The following is a 20,489-nucleotide window of genomic DNA, read 5'->3' as shown; positions in this document are numbered from 1 at the left end:
TAACAACATATTATATAATCTCGTAAGATGGTTCATAAGCAGTTAGCTTTTATTTTACTAGTAAAGTGATTCCCAAACACAAAAACTGTTTTGTAATTTAGGTTATGCTCTGAGTAATGTTGGGTCCTTCGCGTGCTCCAGGTAGAGTGGATGGCTTTCACTCTCACTCAGCAGCCTTAAGGACTGCCGTTCTCCCCTCACATCAGTATTCTGTATTATGCAGTTTTAGTCAAGGAGGAATGTTTTTGAAATAAACTTAAGACACGAATCAATGAAATGAATACATTTTCATGGGACTAATAGCTATGCTGGCGTGTGTTTTCCCAACCCCTAACCATTACTCATTTACCACTTCTGCTAAAATGAATGAATCCATTTGAAAAAGAATGCCAGTAAGAATGAGAATTTTGAATTCATGAGTTACGTGAAGCCATCTATCTGTCAACACTATTTACACATTTTCTAATTAATCAGGTCATAAGACCAATGAGGGTTTGAATTAGTCACTGTCAAAAGTAACAACTGTTTAAGAACTCTGGAGAGCTGCTCAAATAATACATGATACACGTACTTATTGGTGTAGCCACTGAAAACTGTGCACAACAAAAGAACTGGAGACAGTCCAAAGGGCATCCATGTGGGTGAAAGCTGAGCTGACGGTGACAGCCATGGTTTCTGAGCCCATTTCCACTACCCAAGTCCCTCAAAATTAAGATGACCTTGTAGTATATCATCCATACTAGGATACCCTTGAGAGTTAATAGTAATGCTGCCAGGACAGTAGATGTAAAACAGGGATTTAACTGTTATATGTGGTCATCTTTTTTCAGAAAGCACGAGAGCAATAACTTGTTCAATATTAGTAATCAGAAGAGATTTAATGCATTTTAGAGCTTCATTCACACCCAAGAACTGCTGGCTACAAACTCAAATTCCTTGTGGAAAGCTTCTATAACACTGCTTAATGATGAATTAGCTCCAAAAGTACAATTCACTAATATTAAACTATTATGGAATTATAGAGTGGCTGCCAGTGTGCTGAATTTAGTGATGGCTTTGGAGTGATGAAGGGAACCAGTTGTATTTTTCTATTAAAAGCTTAGCATGGTTATGGTTTTTACATCCCATGTTGTTTATCAATTTGTGTTTGTGAGAGAAAGAATATACGGGTGTTTTCAATGGATATGTTTGGTCATTTATTAGTGAACGGTTAGCTGAATGATAATATATAAAGTGAGGCATTGTATGTAGTCTTAACTACTAAATATTTTTTAAATAAAAATTCCCCTATTTTTATCAACATTGGCAAAGTAATTGGCTACCCACAAACTGATTTTTGGATGAGTTTTAAATAGCCAATCACAATTACTAAGTTTCATGATATTTTGATAGCCCTTAGTGTACTCAGCTGCTTCACTGGCTTGTGAGAATGGCAGGAGACGGTTAAATGTGAAATTCTTCAAGAAATATAATATTCCACAAATCTTGAGAATAGTGTTTTTATCAGTTCATACTATATCAATCAGCCAAGTTAAATATATTGCATTTCTATTGGAGTACAGGCATACCTTGGAGATATGGCAGGTTTGGTTCCAGATCACCGCAATAAAGCGAGTATCGCAAAATGCGAGTTGTGATCTGTTTGCTAGTGGAGGGTCTTGCCTTCAATTTGTCAAAAATGGAACATCTTTAAAGCCTAATAAAACAAAACGCAACAGAACGAGGTATGCCTGTATAGTATCCAAGGGTGCTATGGGACATATTGAAGAAATGGAAGCTGCTCTATTTGGTTTTAGGCAGATTAACATACCATTTATGTCTAGAGAATTAGGGAGAAATTTTGGCTTAAGATGTTCTCATCTTATGTTTGTGTGTGTGTGTGTGAGTGTGTGTGTGTGTGTGTGTGTGTTGTAATTTAGAAATACAAGTGCTCAAAGTTTAGAGAACATTGTATATATACTAGCAGCTTTTATGTTTTAAGTTGTGTATTTATTCATGTAGAAATCAATTGTTTGACCATGTAACTAGCAGTGGTTTGCTGTGTAAAGGAGAGGCAAGCTTATAGTAGAAAACACATTTCAAGCCTAAATTAGGTTCTGTCTCCACCACTCCTTACCTGTGTAACCTTGGTTGACCAAATCCCTTAACTATCCTCATCTTTAGTTTCCTAATCAGAAAACAATTAATAAAACCTATTTCAGGTATAACCAATAATTAATAGGTTCCACAACAATAGCAACACAAAAATAGTAATCTCCTGGCTCATCCATACTCAACCTCTAATACTGTTTCCCAAAAGCAACTATTTTCAGCTCTTTTAGTGTCTACCTCTGTATGTCTTTAATCATTTGGATATCTATTTATTAGTTTACTATTTTAGACATTATCTATTAAGTAGGTGTTATGGTAGATGAGAATTTCATCTTTTTCCATCAACCTTCCCCCACTTCACCTTCAACTCATTCTCCCAATATAGAATCTATATCACATTTTGAAACATTAATATGTAAATATTATTCATGCTTAAGTCAGGTAGTATTCATGATATGTATAGTTTCTTGTATAACCCTTTTCATTTTGTACTTTATAATTGTCTCTGATTTTTAGTAGTTCTCTTGCCTTTGTTACTATTACATTTATAGGTATAAAATATTTTCAATTATCAATTATATATGAAAAAATTTTTCCAAATGCTCAAACACATCAGCAAATCCATCAATTGCATTTAATTTTCTTGACATCTCCCTCCCTCAGCCTTTTCCTTGAAGCTCTCCTCTCTCAGCTCTCTGATTTCTTGCCTTAGCACAGCTGAACATCTGTCATCTTGGGACTTCCATTTGCCCCTCTCCTGTTGTTGTACGTTGTTCCTAAGCTAGTATTATCCGTTTCCCTCCAAATCTATTCTTTACCCCCTTCTGTCCTGCCCTGTGTCTTAGATGACTGACCCCTAGGGAAAACATCATCCAAGCTCTCTTGGCTGTGTTTCCGGCTGGATTCAGGCAATGGACAAGTGGGAGGAGAGGGAGATTGTATATTCAGCCCTAAATCTTTCCTACTTTAGTCCATATTTCTGGAAATGGCTGACTACAACTTCTAGGGGGAAGTCTTTTTCCATAGCTCTCACTGTCAGTGGATTTCAATAACATTTGACCTTTTTTCTTCTAGCTCCCTAGAATAATGGCTTCCTGCTGTTGCTAGCCTCTTAGTGTTTCAATTTATTGGTTCCCTTGCACCGCGGGAAGTAGTCACTAAAGTCTTTTCTGGGTTGGGTTTATTTTCCTTCTGGACCTTTACTGATTATAGATTTCTTATTTCCTGCATTCCGTGTCTTCCTCCTTTAGTTTCCCAAGAAAGAATGCATGGGAGACATGGTTTTCAAATTCTGTTTTCGGAAATGCCTTTATTCTACTCCCACACATGATTGATAGAGTTTCAATCTGACTATATAATTAGCCTTTTCCCCCTCAGAGTTTTGAATGCATTGCTTAATTTCTTTGGAGCTTCTATTATTGCTGCTAAGAAGTCTGACTCCATTCAGATTCACCACCAGTATGTGTCCCCTCATGCTTTTCCTCTGGAAAGTATTAGGCTCTGTTTTCTATCCCTGGTATTCTGAAATGTCATGACAATGCACTTTGGAAGTGTCTTTTTCTGTTGGTGGTGGGTAGGTTCCCTTCAATATAGAGACATCTGTTTCAGTTCTGAGAGCAGTTCTTGAATTCTTTTTTTGCAAAATTCCATCTTCTTTGTCTGCTTTTTTGGAAAGTGTGTAATAGTTTGATATTGGAGCTCCTATATTAATCCTCTTTTTTCAAACCTTTTTCCCTCATATTTCACAACTTTTTACCTTACAAACCTTCCATTTTTTGTTTCAAAATTTGTTATCCTATATAGTATAACCCACGTTTCCTTTTTCTCTGGTTTCTATTGGAAGCTTTCCTCAAACATGGGGTTGGGAGAGACCCTTGACTGTCTATTTACTTTTATGAATGAGGCACTAATTGATTGGTCAATTCATTATATATTGTCATGCAAAAAGCTGGACTTCTCATTGGGAGATCCTGAAATGTCAGTGTCTGAAGACCTATTCTTTGTTCGTTCTCAGATACCAATTCCTGGCAGCTGACATCCTCAAAGTACGATGGGAAAGAGTGTGATTGTCACACAGACCATAAACATATTTTTCATTTAATTTCCCTTTTATTTTCAGCTCTGTGCCTTACCCTGCTCTCACTTCTAATCCTCACTTTGAAATTTTTTGGTTTTAATTTCTCCAGAGAATAAATACTCAGTGTCCTGCTGGTGGTTTGCGGTGGGAGATGGTCAGAGAAGACTTGTGGGTCAATTGCTTTGTACAAACTTTCAATCTTCCACCCTATTCCCAGCTGTCAGACTCACCTGCACACTTCCTAGAAGTTGTGTCCCTGAGTCCTGAGCCTCTTCTGAGTTGTTGTAACTAAAAACTCGGACTTTAACTTGAAGTTGTAACTGCCTATGGTCTACCTACATTTCTGCATCTTCTGAAAAAGGTTCTCTCTCATCCACTTGTGTCTCCTCCTCTACTTATTTTGTCCTGTTTAAAACTGTATTCCTTAACTGACATTTCAGTCATTTTACGGAGGGAGAGTGAGTCTGCATATGCACATTTTACTGCATGTTCAGCTCTTGTTGGCAGTTTAATATTCATGGATTTAACTGTAGATAGTTGACTGCTAAGGTTTTTGCCCTGTGGAAATTTGCGATTTTGCTCAAACGTCACAGATTTGAATTGTAGGTGCTGGTGGCTGAGAGCCAATCAAGCAGTGTAGTGCAGGCGGGCGCCTCTTGACTGCTGGCATGGTAGTGTGGTGGTAGGAATTTGTATTCTTTACCACTTGTCAGTGAAATACTGATAACTTCATTTATGGGAAAAAAAAAGTCCTCGAAAAAAGTCATATACTTTTTTTTTTATGAAGCTAGTGATGAAAGGGAATAGAATGTGAAGGGATAGCTCTGAAAAAGATAAAAATTTTACATGAATTTAAAGAATTGATTGTAGAAAGTAGTCCTTTGGATCAATGGCATGTGTGAATCCAATGTCAGGTTGCTATTAAAACAAGCAGAAGCAATGAGTGAAACTCTTTTAACAGATGTTCCAGTCAATATAAAGTTTGTAATCCATTGAAGGTGCAGAGGTCGACTGTTCACTTATATGTACAGGAAAGATCTGATTGAATGGGAATGTGATTTTGTAGAAACATCATTTGTGACTATAGTTAGTAAATGGACTTGGTTGTCTAATTCATACTGTGCGTTAAAGGATGGAAGAGGCGACTTCTGTGCTATTGTAACATTTGTGGATTAATTCCCCAGGTCATTGCATTATCCGGATTGTATTTTAATTAAGAATCACATTTTCATTTACTGGTATTCTGTATGAATTAATATAACTTGATGTACTAGTAGCTGTCTTGATTTTAGATGTTATTTTATGTAATTGATAAACTTAAGATATTTGTTTTGTTTTGTTTTGTTTTTTCAGTTTTGCCCTTCAAATGTAGTGTCCTTAGATTCCTATTGGTAAAGGATACCACGGGGGGAAAAAAGAAATAATACAATAATTGAAAAAGAATTAAAGTCAAACTTAACTAAAATAACCTATCAGTGGCCAAGAAACAGCCTGCTGAATTCCATTTCAAAAAAACAAACAAAAGTTAACCATAGTCTGTGACAGGCACTTAGTAATTACTAAAGACAGAATCTGAATAGCTGCCTATTTTCCTATACACATTTGGGTTATTCATCTTTTGCTATGGTATTTTATGTTCCTCTGTATTTCCATGTGAGGCGGTAGATTCCAAGAATGAGATGTTTATATGTTCCGTAGAATTTGGCAAGGGTTTCCTATTCTCTCTCAGTGATAATTCAATGGTTATTCTTAATTGCTCGCTTTGCCATGTTTCTGAAGGCAGAATATATTCATAGCCTCATGCAAACTCAACAAATTAAAAAACTTTATCAACTATATACATTTTCATCTGTTTGTCATGTTTAATTCTAACATGTTCAATTCAGAAATTGTTTCAGAATTTTAACAACCTAGTGAAATCAATTTGTAATTTTGTTTTATTGTTGTTTTGTGGCTATTTTATACCTCCTGCCTCCCAAATCTGAAGGTGCTTGGTTATACTGCCCACATGAGCTGGCTGTTGGTGGCACAGAAAAAAGAAAAAAGAAAACATGTCTAGAATCCCAGGGTAGCCCCGTTCCCACAAAGGTCTCTCTTACTCTATGTGCGTATCTTCATTCATTCAACAAAATTTGACAGATTTTCCAGAGTTTCAAAAGTGGAAAAGACCTGGTTCCTGCCCTCAAGCAGCACCCACTACTGCTACCACATTGCACAGCTCCACTGGGCATCATTCACATTGTAGGCTGTGTGCAATGTGTAGTCTAAACAGCAACATTCCAGGGCAAGTCGGAGAATATTTCAAGAAGCCCAGAGACTTCACCAACACAATGGACAATTAGGATTTACAATGGAAAGCTTTTGCCTTCAGGTCTTCCATATATTATACAAGAGATCAGATAATTGTCAAATATTTTACAGTCACATATTGTCTCAGCAGTTATTCTCTTTGTGATATGCTAGACGTGGTTTCTCTAAAAAGATTGCTTAAATGTGTTGCCTGCTTGATCTTTTAAGATAATTACCCATAAGCAATTTCCCCACCTAATTCCCCACATTATTGCAGGAGGATAAATACATTTGCAGGGAAAAATATTATAATATGACTCCCTTGTTCAGCATCAGCTGTCATGTAAGCCGAAATTAAAGATGTGCAAGGCTTATTAATTTGTTTTTTCTTGTCCAGACTGGTCGACAGTTATTCCTTAGAGAAGGTGCTTTCACTGGTAGCATTTTAAATGACTAATCAAATGGGACTTCTCTCTTCCTTTATTGTTCCATAGTACAAGAAAAAATATTTCTCTGCTATTGAATGCAATATTTTGAGTTTTACATTTTTTACTAATAGTAGTCCTCAGTAAGGAACTTTGCAGTTTACATTGTTTGTATTGATTGTGCCTGGTTCCTGGATGTTCCTTCCCAGTCTGAACATCCTGTTATCTATAGAACCTGTGGCTGTTATTTTAGTACTTTATCTCTGGGATCTTCATTATGAGAGTCTGTTTTGAATTTTCAAGCATTTTTAGGCATCCATAACGATCTTCTTTTCAGTACACCAGGCTCTGAATCGGGTCCTGGGGCTTATAGAGATGAGAAGGATCCATTCACACATTCAAGGTCAGAGGGAAAGACAGTGTGATGAGCTGTAGCACAGGTATACAGTTGGTACAATGGCAGCATAGAGGTGAAGGTGGTTGAGGAGAAGTGGGGGTCAGAGGAGGTGTCACCAAGTGGTAATTACTTGGCCTGACTTGTCAAAGACATCTTTCCAAGTTGACAGAAGCTAAGGTTCAAGAACATGAAGGCCATACTGTGGACAAAACTATCCCACCAAGGAGTGAAACAGCTGATATTTGTGGGTGGAAAGAAGAACATGGTTTAAGAAGCAGATGGAGAGAAAGGGAAGAATGGGGGGAGGAGCGGGAAAAGGTTAGGGACCATAATGGGGGGATATTTAGGAATAGTTAGGCTATGACAACTAGACGACTGAATGGGAATAGCAAGGGAAAGGCACAGGTTTTGGATGATTCTTCTCTCTGGCTTAGGTTAGACCAGAAAGCAAAAATATAGCTTTGCCATCTGATTTTATATGTATATAATTATATGTACACACACTAAAATATATATGTATTAAAATATATGTATACTGAAATATATCTATTATACACTAAGATAGATAGATGACAGATGATAGACAGACAGATGTCATAATGGGTGAGGAAGAGTTATCATTGCAATTCAAGGAGTATTAATGCCAGCGCGTACTTTCAGGTGGTTGGGCTTCTTGAGCGTCCTGAAGTCTTGTTTCAGATGTGGAGGCAGGCGGGGGGCTCCCACTCGCCTGCCTGCTACCTGTTCCCAGGTCAGCAGCAGACCGGCCTGGGCCTGCGCCTTACTGAACTACGTTAGCTTCCTGTGTTTCATGTTTTGCTTTTGTTTAATTTTGATTCTGATGCACTCAATTTTAAATACCCCTTCTTAGAGATACAATTTTGGTTGGTTGTTTGAAAAATATATCTTCAAGTTTCTCCTCGTATAAAAAGTCTGTTGTTTTGAATTGAGTGTTTTTTTTGAGATGGGCTTTTACCCACAGTCTGGGTTTGGTTTGGTTTGGTTTTCATTCCCTGGGAACTCAGTACTCCGCAGAAGTATTTGACTAAGATATATTGTGCCTATCTGTGCCTAATGAAGCACTAACCACAGTAAATGATGAGTGACAGTTTAATCAATTCAGTCCCTTCAGTCGTCACCAAGGGCATGTGGAATGTAATTTTTTAATCTTTCACTCTCAAATACTGCAAATGCCAACTTGAAAAGATCACATCTGTCATGTGTAATCAATTTTCCTACAAGTTATTGCAAAAAACTTTTTTTAAAAAAAATTGATCTTTTAGAAGCTAACCTCCTAGGGAACAAACCTCTTTGGTCTATTTTACAAATATATACATTCCAGCAGAGAGAAGTGACATAAATAAATGGCAGCCGTGGCGCATGGAATCACACTAGTTTTCATAGCCTAATGGTGTCTTTCAGTGGACCATGGCCAAATAGAATTACCTATTAGGCTAATTAATGAGGAACCTTTCTGAGTTAGTATTGCATTCCTGTAGGTTAAGTTCAGCTTGTGTTTAGTATTTAATCTAATGGATTTCACCAGTCTACTGTTTCTTTGTTGTCCCTTTGGCTGGAGCCTGCTTCCATATTCAGAGAATTAATCCAAGTCATGAAACTCCTTTCAAAACAGAATTCCCCTGATTCCTTTTGATTCTTGCTCCTCGCTGTCTGGTCTTGTGACCAGCAGCTCCGGCGTTGCTTCGAAGCTTGTTAGAAACGCAGGACCGCAGGCTCAGTGCAGACCTAGCTAGTCAGAATCTTCATTCTGAGGAGAGCCCCACGTGATTGGCATCCACGTTAGAGGGTGATATGTACTGCTTCAGGTGCTTTTTTTCCTTCCGATGGATGCACAGGCTTTGAGGGAATTTCTGGTGCCAGCATAACATTGAAAGAGAAAGGCAGAACCTGCGGTGAGTTCTGGTTCTGTTCATCCACTGCCCTCCCAGAACCAGCTTGACACTGTCTTTATCTACAGCCCTCTTCCCAAATGTTTTGACAATGCAGGTGGTTCTGAGTGGCTCTAAATGAGTCTCTGAACTTGAGTAGGGGCCTCCTAACTTTCAGTTAGGGAGGTCGGTATGAGAAGGGGCAGGTCTCCCCTTGTGGTGAGAGTGTGAGCCGGGCGGGTCGCTGTCCTCTCTGCACACACTCAACGTGCTGGTTATGCTGTGTCAGGATCCTTCATGGGCTCTGTGGCTAGTTCAAGCTCTCCACCCTGAGGAATCGCAAGCCATTGTTAATAAATGGATGAAATTAGAAGCTAAAATCCAGGAGATTTTTTGGGGGATTTTAATTGAACCATATTTTAAGATAGTAAAGTCTTTCTACATCGTCTGAACCTTTGTACATCGATTGAACCTGAGAATTAGAAAAGGAAAACAGTGTTTTATTTTTTGATGACCAAAATAAGATTAAGGTAGTCTAGCTAAATAATAACCTCTAGGTCCTATTTTATACTTCTTTGTGTGGGATAATCATTTATTGGGTTAATTCACATCTTGTAATATTGATGTGTTTACGAGAAAATTGAGTACAGTTCAGTTACAATGCCATGTGTCAAATGCAGATATTATCTGAGTATAGGAGTTGATGGATCTAATTAATCCCTATTTTAATTGAGAGACATAAAGTTGTCCTGTGTACCATAACATCCCAACAGAACCTTAATAAACAGGTATGTTACAGTGCATCTTAGCTGGTGATTGTAGTGACCTAACCCTATTTCATTCAGGTCTGGGAGGGCTGCTATATCGCCATAACCCTTTGGCTCATTTGAACTTTATCTTTAAAAGCAAAAGACCAAACCCTCATTCTGAGAAAGATGGTTGTGGCTAATAAATGTACAAGTAAATAAATTATAGTTGTAGGAAGTACCACGAGAAGCATGGAAGTAGGGGACCTAACCCAGTCGAAGGGACCAGGAAGCCTTCCCAGAGAAGTGTCATTGAACTGGTTCTTTCCTACTCTGATGGATAAATGTCGTGCCCCTTCCTGGAGAAGTCCAGTTTTTCTCTGCATTCCACATTCCCTGCATTGCCCCAAATTTAATAGGTTAGATAATTTTTTTCATCTTGAATTCCTTCGCCGTAGAGTGCATAGATATGTCAGTTTTCAAATATCTTCATATCAAACCTAATTAATCTTTAATTAGTTTACTGTACAAATTATTTCAGGTTACCTTAACTGACATTTCACATTCTAGCCTGCAGTTCTAGATGGCTCATTTTGCTTTCAAGAAAAAGTTCATCAAAATGCACAGAGGTTCTTTTTTTCTCATATAGGGAAAACTCAAAATGCTGTGGCTCTTCTACTTAAAAGACTAATTCTATACACTATCCCAAGGAGATACTGTCCTTCTTCATTTTGTCTTTTTTAAAAATCAACTTTTGATTTTTAGAATAGTTTTAGACTTACAGAAAACTTTTAAAGACAATAGAGAGTTTCTACATACTTCTCACCTGGTGTTCCCTATTGTTAATATCTTACATTACTGTGGTACATTTGTCACAACTAAGGACCCCACAGTGGTATAGTACTACTAACTAAACAACTTTATTTTCACTTCGCTGGTTTTTCCCTAATTTCTTTTGTCTGTTTTAGGATCCCACATTGCATGTAGCAGTCCTGTGTCCTTAGCCTCCTCTGCATTAATGATAGTTTCTCAGATGTTCCCTGTTTTTCATGACCTTAACAGTGTTGAGGAGTACTAGCCAGGCATTTGTAGACTGTCCCTCAATCTGGAGTCATCTAGTGTTTTGGGGAGGATGACCACAGAGGTGAAGTGACATTCTTAACCACATCATATTAGGTACAATAGGTAGTACTTCCAATCATAAGATTTTGCTCCCCAATCTTCTAAACACAGAACAAAAACCTCTAAAAAAGTTCATAAAAGTAAACTCTCCTTACACCTAACCCAATATTCAAATCAACTCACCAAATCCTCTATTTTGAGAAGAAATTCATATAGGACTGGTTGTAGACTCGCCGTTGTTAAAAATTAGCTACATATTTTCTCCCAATTTATTTCTAAGTTAAAATACTTTAAAGATAAAATATTCATCTTTAATCAAGTTTTAAGAATACCAATTTTTTACAAAATTCATGGAGACTTCTAAAGCATACAAGTATCTATCGTGGGAAAACGGACAAGGAAAATAGTGAAAACCAGATCTTATTTGAGAGCCCATTTCTATGAATAATTACTCATAAATAATCATAAAATGTAATTTTTTTTTCTCCATAACTGATGAAGATGATTTCTTCTATTTATAGTATAGTAAGTTTTTATACAGGTGGAGCATAACACACATCAAGGTGGGGCAAACTTTGTAAAGGATCAGATAGTAAATATTTTAGGCTTTTCAGGGCATATAGTCCTTGTAACAACTATTCACTTCTTCCATGATGGTGATGAAGCAACACAGACAACATGTAAATGAATGAGTTGGCTTGTTCCAATATAATATTATGAACACTGAAATTTGGCTTTCATATAATGCTCATATATCACCAAATATTCTTCTTTTGATTTTTTTCTACCATTTAAAATGTAATAGCCATTCTTAGCTCATAGGCCATTATAGAAACAGGAAGTGGATGGGATTTGGCCCGTGGTCTGTAGTTTGTGGACCCCTGGGCATTACTGTGTTTTGTCCCTCATCCCCCAGTAGATGGAGGGCTTATACTACTGTTAGTCTCATTCATTTGCTGCCCTGTGTGGGAAACAAGGTGGCTTTACAACTAGTGGTTGTAATTGCTTCTGTTCTCAAAACTATTTTATCCCCTAATCCACCACTGTAACGTGGGTTCCCCACTCACGTGAGCTTTATCCACCATGAATATTGGGATGTAGGAAAACGATGATACCTTCTAGATTAGGAATAAAACACAAACTGCTTAGTATAGAATATGGACTTCTCTCTTTTGAACTTTTCCGTTCATCTCCCACACAATAGCATGTGGCTCCCTCAGAATTCCTCACTTACTAGATCCTATCTTCTCTACCTGAATACCCCATTTTCACCCCATCACCCGATAATCTATCAGGTTATACTTCTAAGTCAGTTGGAGACAATTCTTTCCTCATTCTCCACATTAAGCTGAGCATATCCTCTCATGTTCCTTTAGAATCTTATCATGGGAATTGTGTAGAATGTTTTAGAATTACTGTGTTTATAGTATATAGATATACTTGAAAGAAACATGATAGAAGTTTTTCCAAAATTGAACACAATCCTAAAAGTTTACATGACTAGACCAATAATGAGAAGTGAAAATGAAAGGAAAAAAATGAAACTTTTTTCTATATTATCAGAAAAAATAGTCATCATTATGCAGGAGGAAACACCAAGTTATCTCCATATTCTGTGTATTTTCTTTACAGAAAATGTTATTATAGAATTGTTATAAGTGAAGTAATCAAAGATTATGCAGCAAAAAAATCTTTGCTGCATAATGAAGTAATCAAAATTGTAAAAATAAAAGTATTAGAGAGGTGTGGTCAGCAGTTAATAAATATGTTACATTACTTTTCTGAATTTTATATTGTTGTATTCATTAGCTTTTAAAAATTTATGATTTCTTTTGATTTATTTCCTGATTATAAATTCAATTTTGTACCCTATTTTATTCATAATTTTGTATTCTTTTTTAAAATAAGAACTCTCAAATTGTATGACCTTTAGGCCTAAAAAAGTCCTTCTCTGCTGATAATGACAAAGAATGATTGATTCTGCTTAATTTCTCGTTTTGAATTATGATAAAAACTATTTACATATCTACAGCATAAATTGAATTTGGAAATTTTGAGTTCCAAAGAATTGAAAGATGTGTAAGTGTGGGTAGATGTTTTATATCTTACCTTACCAGGTAACTAATCCTAAAATAAGAGTTTGAACACACTGCATCTTTCTGTTTTAGCTTCAGAGAACATTTTGATGGTTGCGGAGATGTGAGGGGGGTTGGGGATGTGTGAAAAAGGGGAAGGTGGTACAAATTGGTAGTTACAAAATAGTCATGGACATGCAAAGTATAGCATAAGTAATATAGACAGTAATAGTGTAATAACTATATATGATATTATATGGGTCCTGGATTTATCAAGGTGTTCACTTCTTAAATTATATAAATGTCTAATCACTATGTTGTACATCTGAAACTAATATAATATTTTTTGTCAACTGTAATTGAAAAATAAAAATTTATTAAAATCCACCCACAGATTTCCCATTGTGTAGTTGCCTTTTTATTTTGTTAATTGCTTGTTTTGTTGTGCTGAAGCTTGTAAGTTTGATGTAGTCCTAGTTTTCAATTTTTGCATTGGTGTCATATCTAAAAAGTCATTGCCAAGACCAATGTTGAGGAATTTCTTCCCTGTTTTCTTCTAGTAGTATCAAGTATCAAGTAGTATCTAGTAGTATCAAGTGCTTTTTTCAGGTCTTTGATCAATTTTGAATTAATTTTTGTGAGTAGTATAAGTAGGTGTCTGATTTTTTTTCATGTGTTTATTCAGGTTTTCCCAACACCGTTTGTTGAAGAGACTGTCCTTTCCCCATGCGTGTTTTCTTGGCTCTCTTGTTGAATATTAGTTAAACATATGGTATGGGTATTTAATTCTGGGCTCTCTATTCTCTTCTATTGGTCTATGTGTCTGTTTTAATGCCAGTACCATACTGTTTTAATTGCTATAGCTTTGTTGTATAGTTTGAAACCAGGGAGCGGGATGCCTCTGCCTTTGTCCTTTCTCAGGATTACTTTGGGTATTCATGTTTTTTGTGGTTTCATACAAATTTTAGGGGTTTTTTTTCTACTTCAGTGGAGAATGCCATTGTATTTTTTATAGAAATTACATAGAATCTATACATGGCTTTGATTCGTAAGGACATTTAAACAATATTAATTCTTCTGATCTATAAACATAGGATGTCTTTCCATTTGTTCATGTCTTCAATGTCTTTCATCAATGTACTCTACTGTTCAATGTAGAGATCTTTCACCTCCTTGGTTAAGTTTATTCCTAAGTATGTGATTGTTTTGTTTTTTATGTTCTGAATGAGATAATTTTCTTTATTTTTTTTCAGATGTTTTATTATTAGTATATAGAAATGCAACTGATTTCTATATGTTTATTTTATATCCTGCAACTGTACCTAATTTGTTGATTAGTTACAACAGCTTTTTGGCTGAGTCCTTGGGATTTCTTATATACAAAATTATATTACCTGCAGTTAATGACAGTTTTACTTCTTTCTTTCTGATTTGGATAACTTTTCTTCAACTTGCCTAATTGTTCCAGCTAGTACTAATACTATATTTGAATAAGAGTAAGTGGACATTGTTGTTTTGTCCTTGATCTTAGAAAAACAGCTTTCAGTTTTTCACCATTAAGTATGGTGTTAGTTGTGGCTTTGTCACATATGGCCTGTTCCCTCTGTACTCAATCTGTTGAGGGCTTTTTTCATGAAGCATTGCATTTTGTCAAATGTCTTTTTGCATCTGTTGATCATGTGATTTTTATTTTTCATTCTATTAATCTGATAGATCACATAGATTGACGTAAATATATTGAAGCTTTCTTGCTTTCCAGGGATAAATGCCACTTGGTCCTGCTGTATAATTCTTTTGATGTGCTCTTGAATTTGATTTGCTAACGGTTTGTTGAGAATTTTTGTGTCTATATTCATCAGGGATATTGGTCTGTACCGTAGTTTTCTTTTCTTATACTTATCTGGCTCTGGTATCACGATAATGCTGGCCTCGTGGAATGAACTTGGAGGTATTCCCTCCTCTTCAATTTTCAGGAAGAGTTGAGAATATTTGATATTAATTCTTTAAACATTTGGTAAATTCACCAGTGCAGCTATTTGGTACTGGTAGTTTTCATGAACACACCGCATCTTATAACAGTTTTAATTGTAACCTTTTGTGGTCAGTTCTTATTCTTGAAAAATTTAGACTAAATGGGTGATGATTACATAATTATTCAAATTATCAAAAGAAGGAACAAATTAAAGGATACATATCCTGAAATAAGATAGATAGATAGATAGATAGATAGATAGATAGATAGATAGATTGATCGATCGATCGATCGATCAAGGGTGTCAAAACAATGTATACACATGACTTGTAATCATCTTTCGTTATCGGTATATATCGAGTATTACAATTTTAATACAGTTTTTTCCTTTCTTAAAATCTTTATACATTTTTTTGGCACCCCGTGTTTGTGTGTGTATGTTTGTGTATGTGTGTGTATAGCATAAATATAGAACTTAAGTGGATGAATTCTTTCTGAGTAAACTACTCAGAGCAATCAACTTACTCCATCAAGAGAAAGAACAGAGAGCTAATGGAAAATAGAAGGTGGGGGGAGGAAAGCAGGTAATAGTCCTTTCATATTAAATTGTAGGGCTTTTATTGCTCTTTGGCATAAGGCAGCTCTAGTAATAAAGTATTCTGCTCTGTTAATATATTGCTGTGTTTTATACTTCTACTTTTTCATTGTCTTGAGCTTTCTATCTCTTTTTATAAATCCTTTAAGTATAATTCCCTCAGCTTCATTAGTGTACCCTAAGGCTTCTTTGAAAAATGATGTCATAGAAACATCCATTAGAAAAGAGACGTCGGGTCCCTTAGCTAGCCTATATACGTGCTATATCATTGCATACCAACTGAGTAGAATTACAGCATAGATTTGTGTTTTCATTGTTCTAAGTATCACATTATGGAGACAATATAGACTAAGCACAAGCAGTAGCAAAAGAATTTCTCTAAGTAGCTCTGACAGTGTAATGGTTACCTTACCAGCCAGCTTAGTTGAGTACACAGTGGGGTCAACTGTGGTTTCTTCTGAGGGTCTTCTTACTCAGAGGTGTAGCTTGTAGTGGGAAAGAGAATAGAGGGTATATTCTCAATGTGAAAAAAAGGGAAGGTGCAGAATACTAGTTGAGGTCCAAGATATTTTATATAAACTTAAATAAGAAGATGGTAGAAATGTAGGCCAGTGGTCTTAGAAAAGAATTCTTGGCATAAAAATTTGGAAAACTACCAAATTGAAATTTTAGATTTAACTGGACATCAGAAGTCCCAATATTTATAAGAATATCATTGCATTTTAATATGGTAATAAAATAATTCTCAATGCCTATGTTGTCTTTCAAATCTTAAAGAAAAACAACTTGTGTTAAAACCCATCTTCCTAGAACACTGATTTTAAAATTAATTTTTGACTACTTTAATAGAAGTATTCTTTATGATATAAAGTAACATTTGTTTGTTTTTAGTCATTGCAACTCTATATACTATTGGTGTTCAATTTGGATAGAAATTATGTGGTATAATAGAGAAGAGATTTCTGCAAATGTATTACTTCTTTCATTCAAAACATTGTTTATTTACAATTGTGATAACAACTGGGGCAGCTGTAGAAAAGTAGGTCCTTTGTCTTTAACCTCTGGAAGGGTCTGAAATAAGTTAAAGACACAAGGATTTGCTCACCCTAAATTGAATATAAGTGCAGCAATTGAAGAAGTGTCCCAATATATTCATGATATTATTAGTACACTTTCAGGAAACATAAACCCATTCAAAGTAAAGCCATTAAAAAAAGAAAAGTCCTGGAGAATTACTAGCAGGTAGAGAGATCTGGCAAAAACACTGGATTATCTGAACATCCAGGTCTTAGGAAGGCAGGAACCAAGTCCGTTCAGGGAATGTCATTCGTAGGCAAGTGACCATTCTTGCTAGTTCTCTGCAATTAATGCGAATTATTCCATCTACATATGCTAATTTCTTTCCACTTTGTTCCCAAGTGACTTGTTCTTCAGAGTCCCGGCAGCGGTATCTAGCTCTCTGCCCATCCGATGGATTGGTTGTTCCTGTTGGGTTAGGTGCAGGCTGCTATGTCTGGGAGGCACGGTCTCCTGGTGCTCGTATGCTGCTGAACTGCCCTGCTAGATAGGAACTGTGGGCATGGAAGCCTCAGCTAGGAGAGGAAGCTGACCATAGTAGATGGCTGATATAGTGAATAAAAGCTTAACAAATAAACTCCTAAAGGGAGTTATTCTTCCTGCTGGGACGTTCACGGAAGGCTTCATGGAAGAGATGGCATTTAAATTAGATTATAGAGGTTGGGTTGGATTGACATGTGAAGAGCAAATAGATGAAGAAGGAGGAAGTTCTAGGTAGTGGAGCAGTTTGAGCCAAGGTATATAGGTTTCTGCTTGGGCCGTGAGCAGATCAGTCTGACTCAGAGATCCCCAGCGTAGTTGCCCTGAAGTAACAGAGCAGCTCTAGTCAATGCCTGGGCTTCAGCCGAGACTGATTGAAACAGAATCTTTGGGGTGGGGGGGTGTTCAGATCATTTGCAGTTTTTATAAGTTTCCCAGATGATTTTGATGCAAAGAGAGGTATGAGTCCTGGGCAGCTAGGGAGGAGAATACATTATGAATTTATGAAATAGGGTTGGAAAAAGCCATTAGAACGACACTGTGGAGGCTTTCTATATCAGGCTAGGGAGTTCCTTGACTGTATCCTGTAAGTAAGATGGAGCCACCAAGGCTTACATTATATTGGTTTCCACTGTGTTCTGAGCCCAATACAGTTGCATCTCTTTAAAGTCCTTTTAGGCCAGTGGGCAGAAATAGGGAGGAAAGTTCTGGGATCTAGGTACACGTGTCACAGCCGGGCTGGTGGGACTCAGTAAGAATATTATTGATTTGTTGTTTCTTCTTTGTAGCTGTAGATGTTTTAATTGCAGACAGTTTTCTAAGCAGAATATATTGAAGTTTTGTAACGATTCTTTCTTCTCTCTTTAGGGGAGTTGGTTGCATCTTTGTTGAAATGATCCAAGGAGTTGCTGCTTTTCCAGGAATGAAAGACATTCAGGATCAACTTGAACGGATATTTCTGGTAAGTTCTTTACAGAACTCTTTTGAGGAAACTTGGTTTCTAGTTCATCCGTTAGTGACACACTCTAGTGGAAAATAATTTTTAACAAATGTATTGGTTGTCACATTCAATTCTAACATACTTTTGGACCTTAGAAAAAGCAGGAAATTAGTTCAGAATTATGTTGTTTTTAAACTACTGCATATGAAAGATATGCAAAAATGGTAAAAAAGGACAGGATGTTAGAGGCAATATAGAGTAGTGGGTAAAAATGAGATTTCTGACAGAAAAACTGCAAACAATTTATAGAGATACTCCCTTTCAAGTATGTGTAGCTAATTCCATCCCACTCCCACCCACTTACATGTGCGCTTGGATCAGTAACTTTTTTCCATGAAGTAGACCATAGAAAGAGGGTGAGGGGTGAAGAGGATAGTAACTTTAAAATGGAGCTTTTTCGCAATGGGTTTGCCACCAGAACACAGGTGTAGTGAAAACCACCGCTGAATCTAACCCAAAATGGGAAAGGAAAAGACAGACATCAACATCATTGTCATTGGACACGTAGATTCCTACAAGTCTACCACTACTGGCCATCTGATCTACAAACGTGGTGGGATCAACAAAAGAACCATCGAAAAATTTGAGAAGGAGGCTGCTGAGATGGGAAAGGGTTCCTTCAAGTATGCTTGGGTCTTGGATAAACTGAAAGCTGAACACAAACGTGGGATCACCATTGATATCTATCTCCCTGTGGAAATTCGAGACCAGCAAGTGTTACGTGACCATCATCGATGCCCCAGGACACAGAGACTTTATCAAAAACATGATTCCAGGTTCGTCTCAGGCTGACTGTGCTGTCCTGATTGCTGCTGCTGGGGTTGGTGAATGTGAAGCAGGTATCTCTAAGAATGGGCAGGCCCGTGAGCATGCCCTTCTGGCTTACACACGGGGTGTGAAAAATGGATTCCACTGAGCTGCCTTCCAGCCAGAAGAGATATGAAGAAATCGTTAAGGAAGTCAGCACCTACATTAAGAAAATTGGCTACAACCCTGACACAGTTGCATTTGTGCCAATTTCTGGTTGGAATGGTGACAACATGCTGGAGCCAAGTGCTAACATGCCTTGGTTCAAGGGATGGAAAGTCACCCATAAAGATGGCAGTGCTAGTGAACCACACTGCTTGAAGCTCTGGATTGCATCCTGCCACCAGCTCGTCCAACTGACAAGCCTTTGCGTCTGCCCCTCCAGGATGTCTACACAGTTGGTGGTGTTGGTACTGTCCCTGTGGGCCGAGTGGAGACTGGTGTTCTCAAACCCGGCATGGTGATCACCTTTGCTCCAGTCAATGTTACAACTGAAGTAAAGTCTGTTGAAATGCACCATGAAGCTTTGAGTGAAGCTCTTCCTGGGGACAATGTGGGCTCCAATGTCAAGAATGTGTCTGTCAAAGATGTTCGTTGTGGCAGTGTGTCTGGTGACAGCAAAACTGACCCACCAATGGAGGCAGCTGGCTTCACTGCTCAGGTGATTATCCTGAACCATCCAGGCCAAATCAGTGCCGGATATGCACCTGTGCTTGATTGTCACACAATTCTTGTCCATTGTTTGCAAATTTGCTGAGCTGAAGGAGAAGATTGATCGTCGATCACGGAAAAAGCTGGAAGATGGCCCGAAGTTTTTGAAATCTGGTGATGCTGTCATCATTGACATGGTTCCTAGCAAGCCCGTGTGTGTTGAGAGCTTCTCTGATTACCCTCCTCTTGGTCGTTTTGCTGTTTGTGACATGAGACAGACAGTTGCTGTGGGTGTCATCAAAGCAATGGACAAGAAAGCAGCTGGAGCTGGCAAGGTCACCAAGTCTGCCCAGAAAGCTCAGAAGGCTAATTGAATGTTATCCCCAATACCTGCCACCCCAGTCTTAATCAGTGGTGGAAGAATGGTCTCAGAACTGTTTGTCTCCATTGGCCATTTAAGTGTAATAGTAAAAGACTGGTTAATGATTACAATGCATCGTAAAACCTTCAGAAGGAAAGGAGAATGTTTTGTGGACCATTTGTTTTTTTCTGTGTGGCAGTTTTTACGTTATTAGTTTTTAAAATCAGTACTTTTTAATGGAAACAACTTGACCAAAAATCTGTCACCGAATTTTGAGACCCATTAAAACAAAGTTTAATGAGAAAAAAAGAAGAAGCCAGGCCTACAGTCTCTCAGCCAGGTCTTCGGGATTTGCTTCATCAAAGATACGTCATGTTGGTAGCGTGTAGCTTTGACGGGATGTATTGATAATGGCCCTTCGCCTTCGTGGTCTTT

General features: G+C 37.3%; 1 protein-coding gene and 1 pseudogene across 4 annotated transcripts in view; both read left to right on the top strand.

The window, feature by feature from the left end:
• The window catches only part of CDK14 (cyclin dependent kinase 14), a 563,325-nt gene that overhangs the window by 339,793 nt on the left and 203,043 nt on the right, over nucleotides 1-20,489 (top strand). For all 3 annotated transcript variants that reach the window (XM_081079441.1, XM_081079443.1, XM_081079442.1), the window contains one exon: nucleotides 18,103-18,196. In XM_081079441.1, the coding sequence (XP_080935567.1) occupies nucleotides 18,103-18,196 (94 nt within the window). The remainder of the gene's footprint in view (nucleotides 1-18,102; nucleotides 18,197-20,489) is intronic.
• Nucleotides 18,695-20,063, top strand: LOC308510275 (elongation factor 1-alpha 1-like; annotated as a pseudogene). The gene has a single exon. The product of its transcript is annotated as an elongation factor 1-alpha 1-like (transcript).

This window comes from Rhinolophus hipposideros (assembly GCF_964194185.1).
Source record: "Rhinolophus hipposideros genome assembly, chromosome: 18".
Classification (NCBI taxonomy): Eukaryota; Metazoa; Chordata; class Mammalia; order Chiroptera; family Rhinolophidae; genus Rhinolophus; species Rhinolophus hipposideros.
The sequence above is the reverse complement of the archived record's forward strand: the minus strand, read 5'-3'. Positions and strand labels throughout refer to the sequence as shown.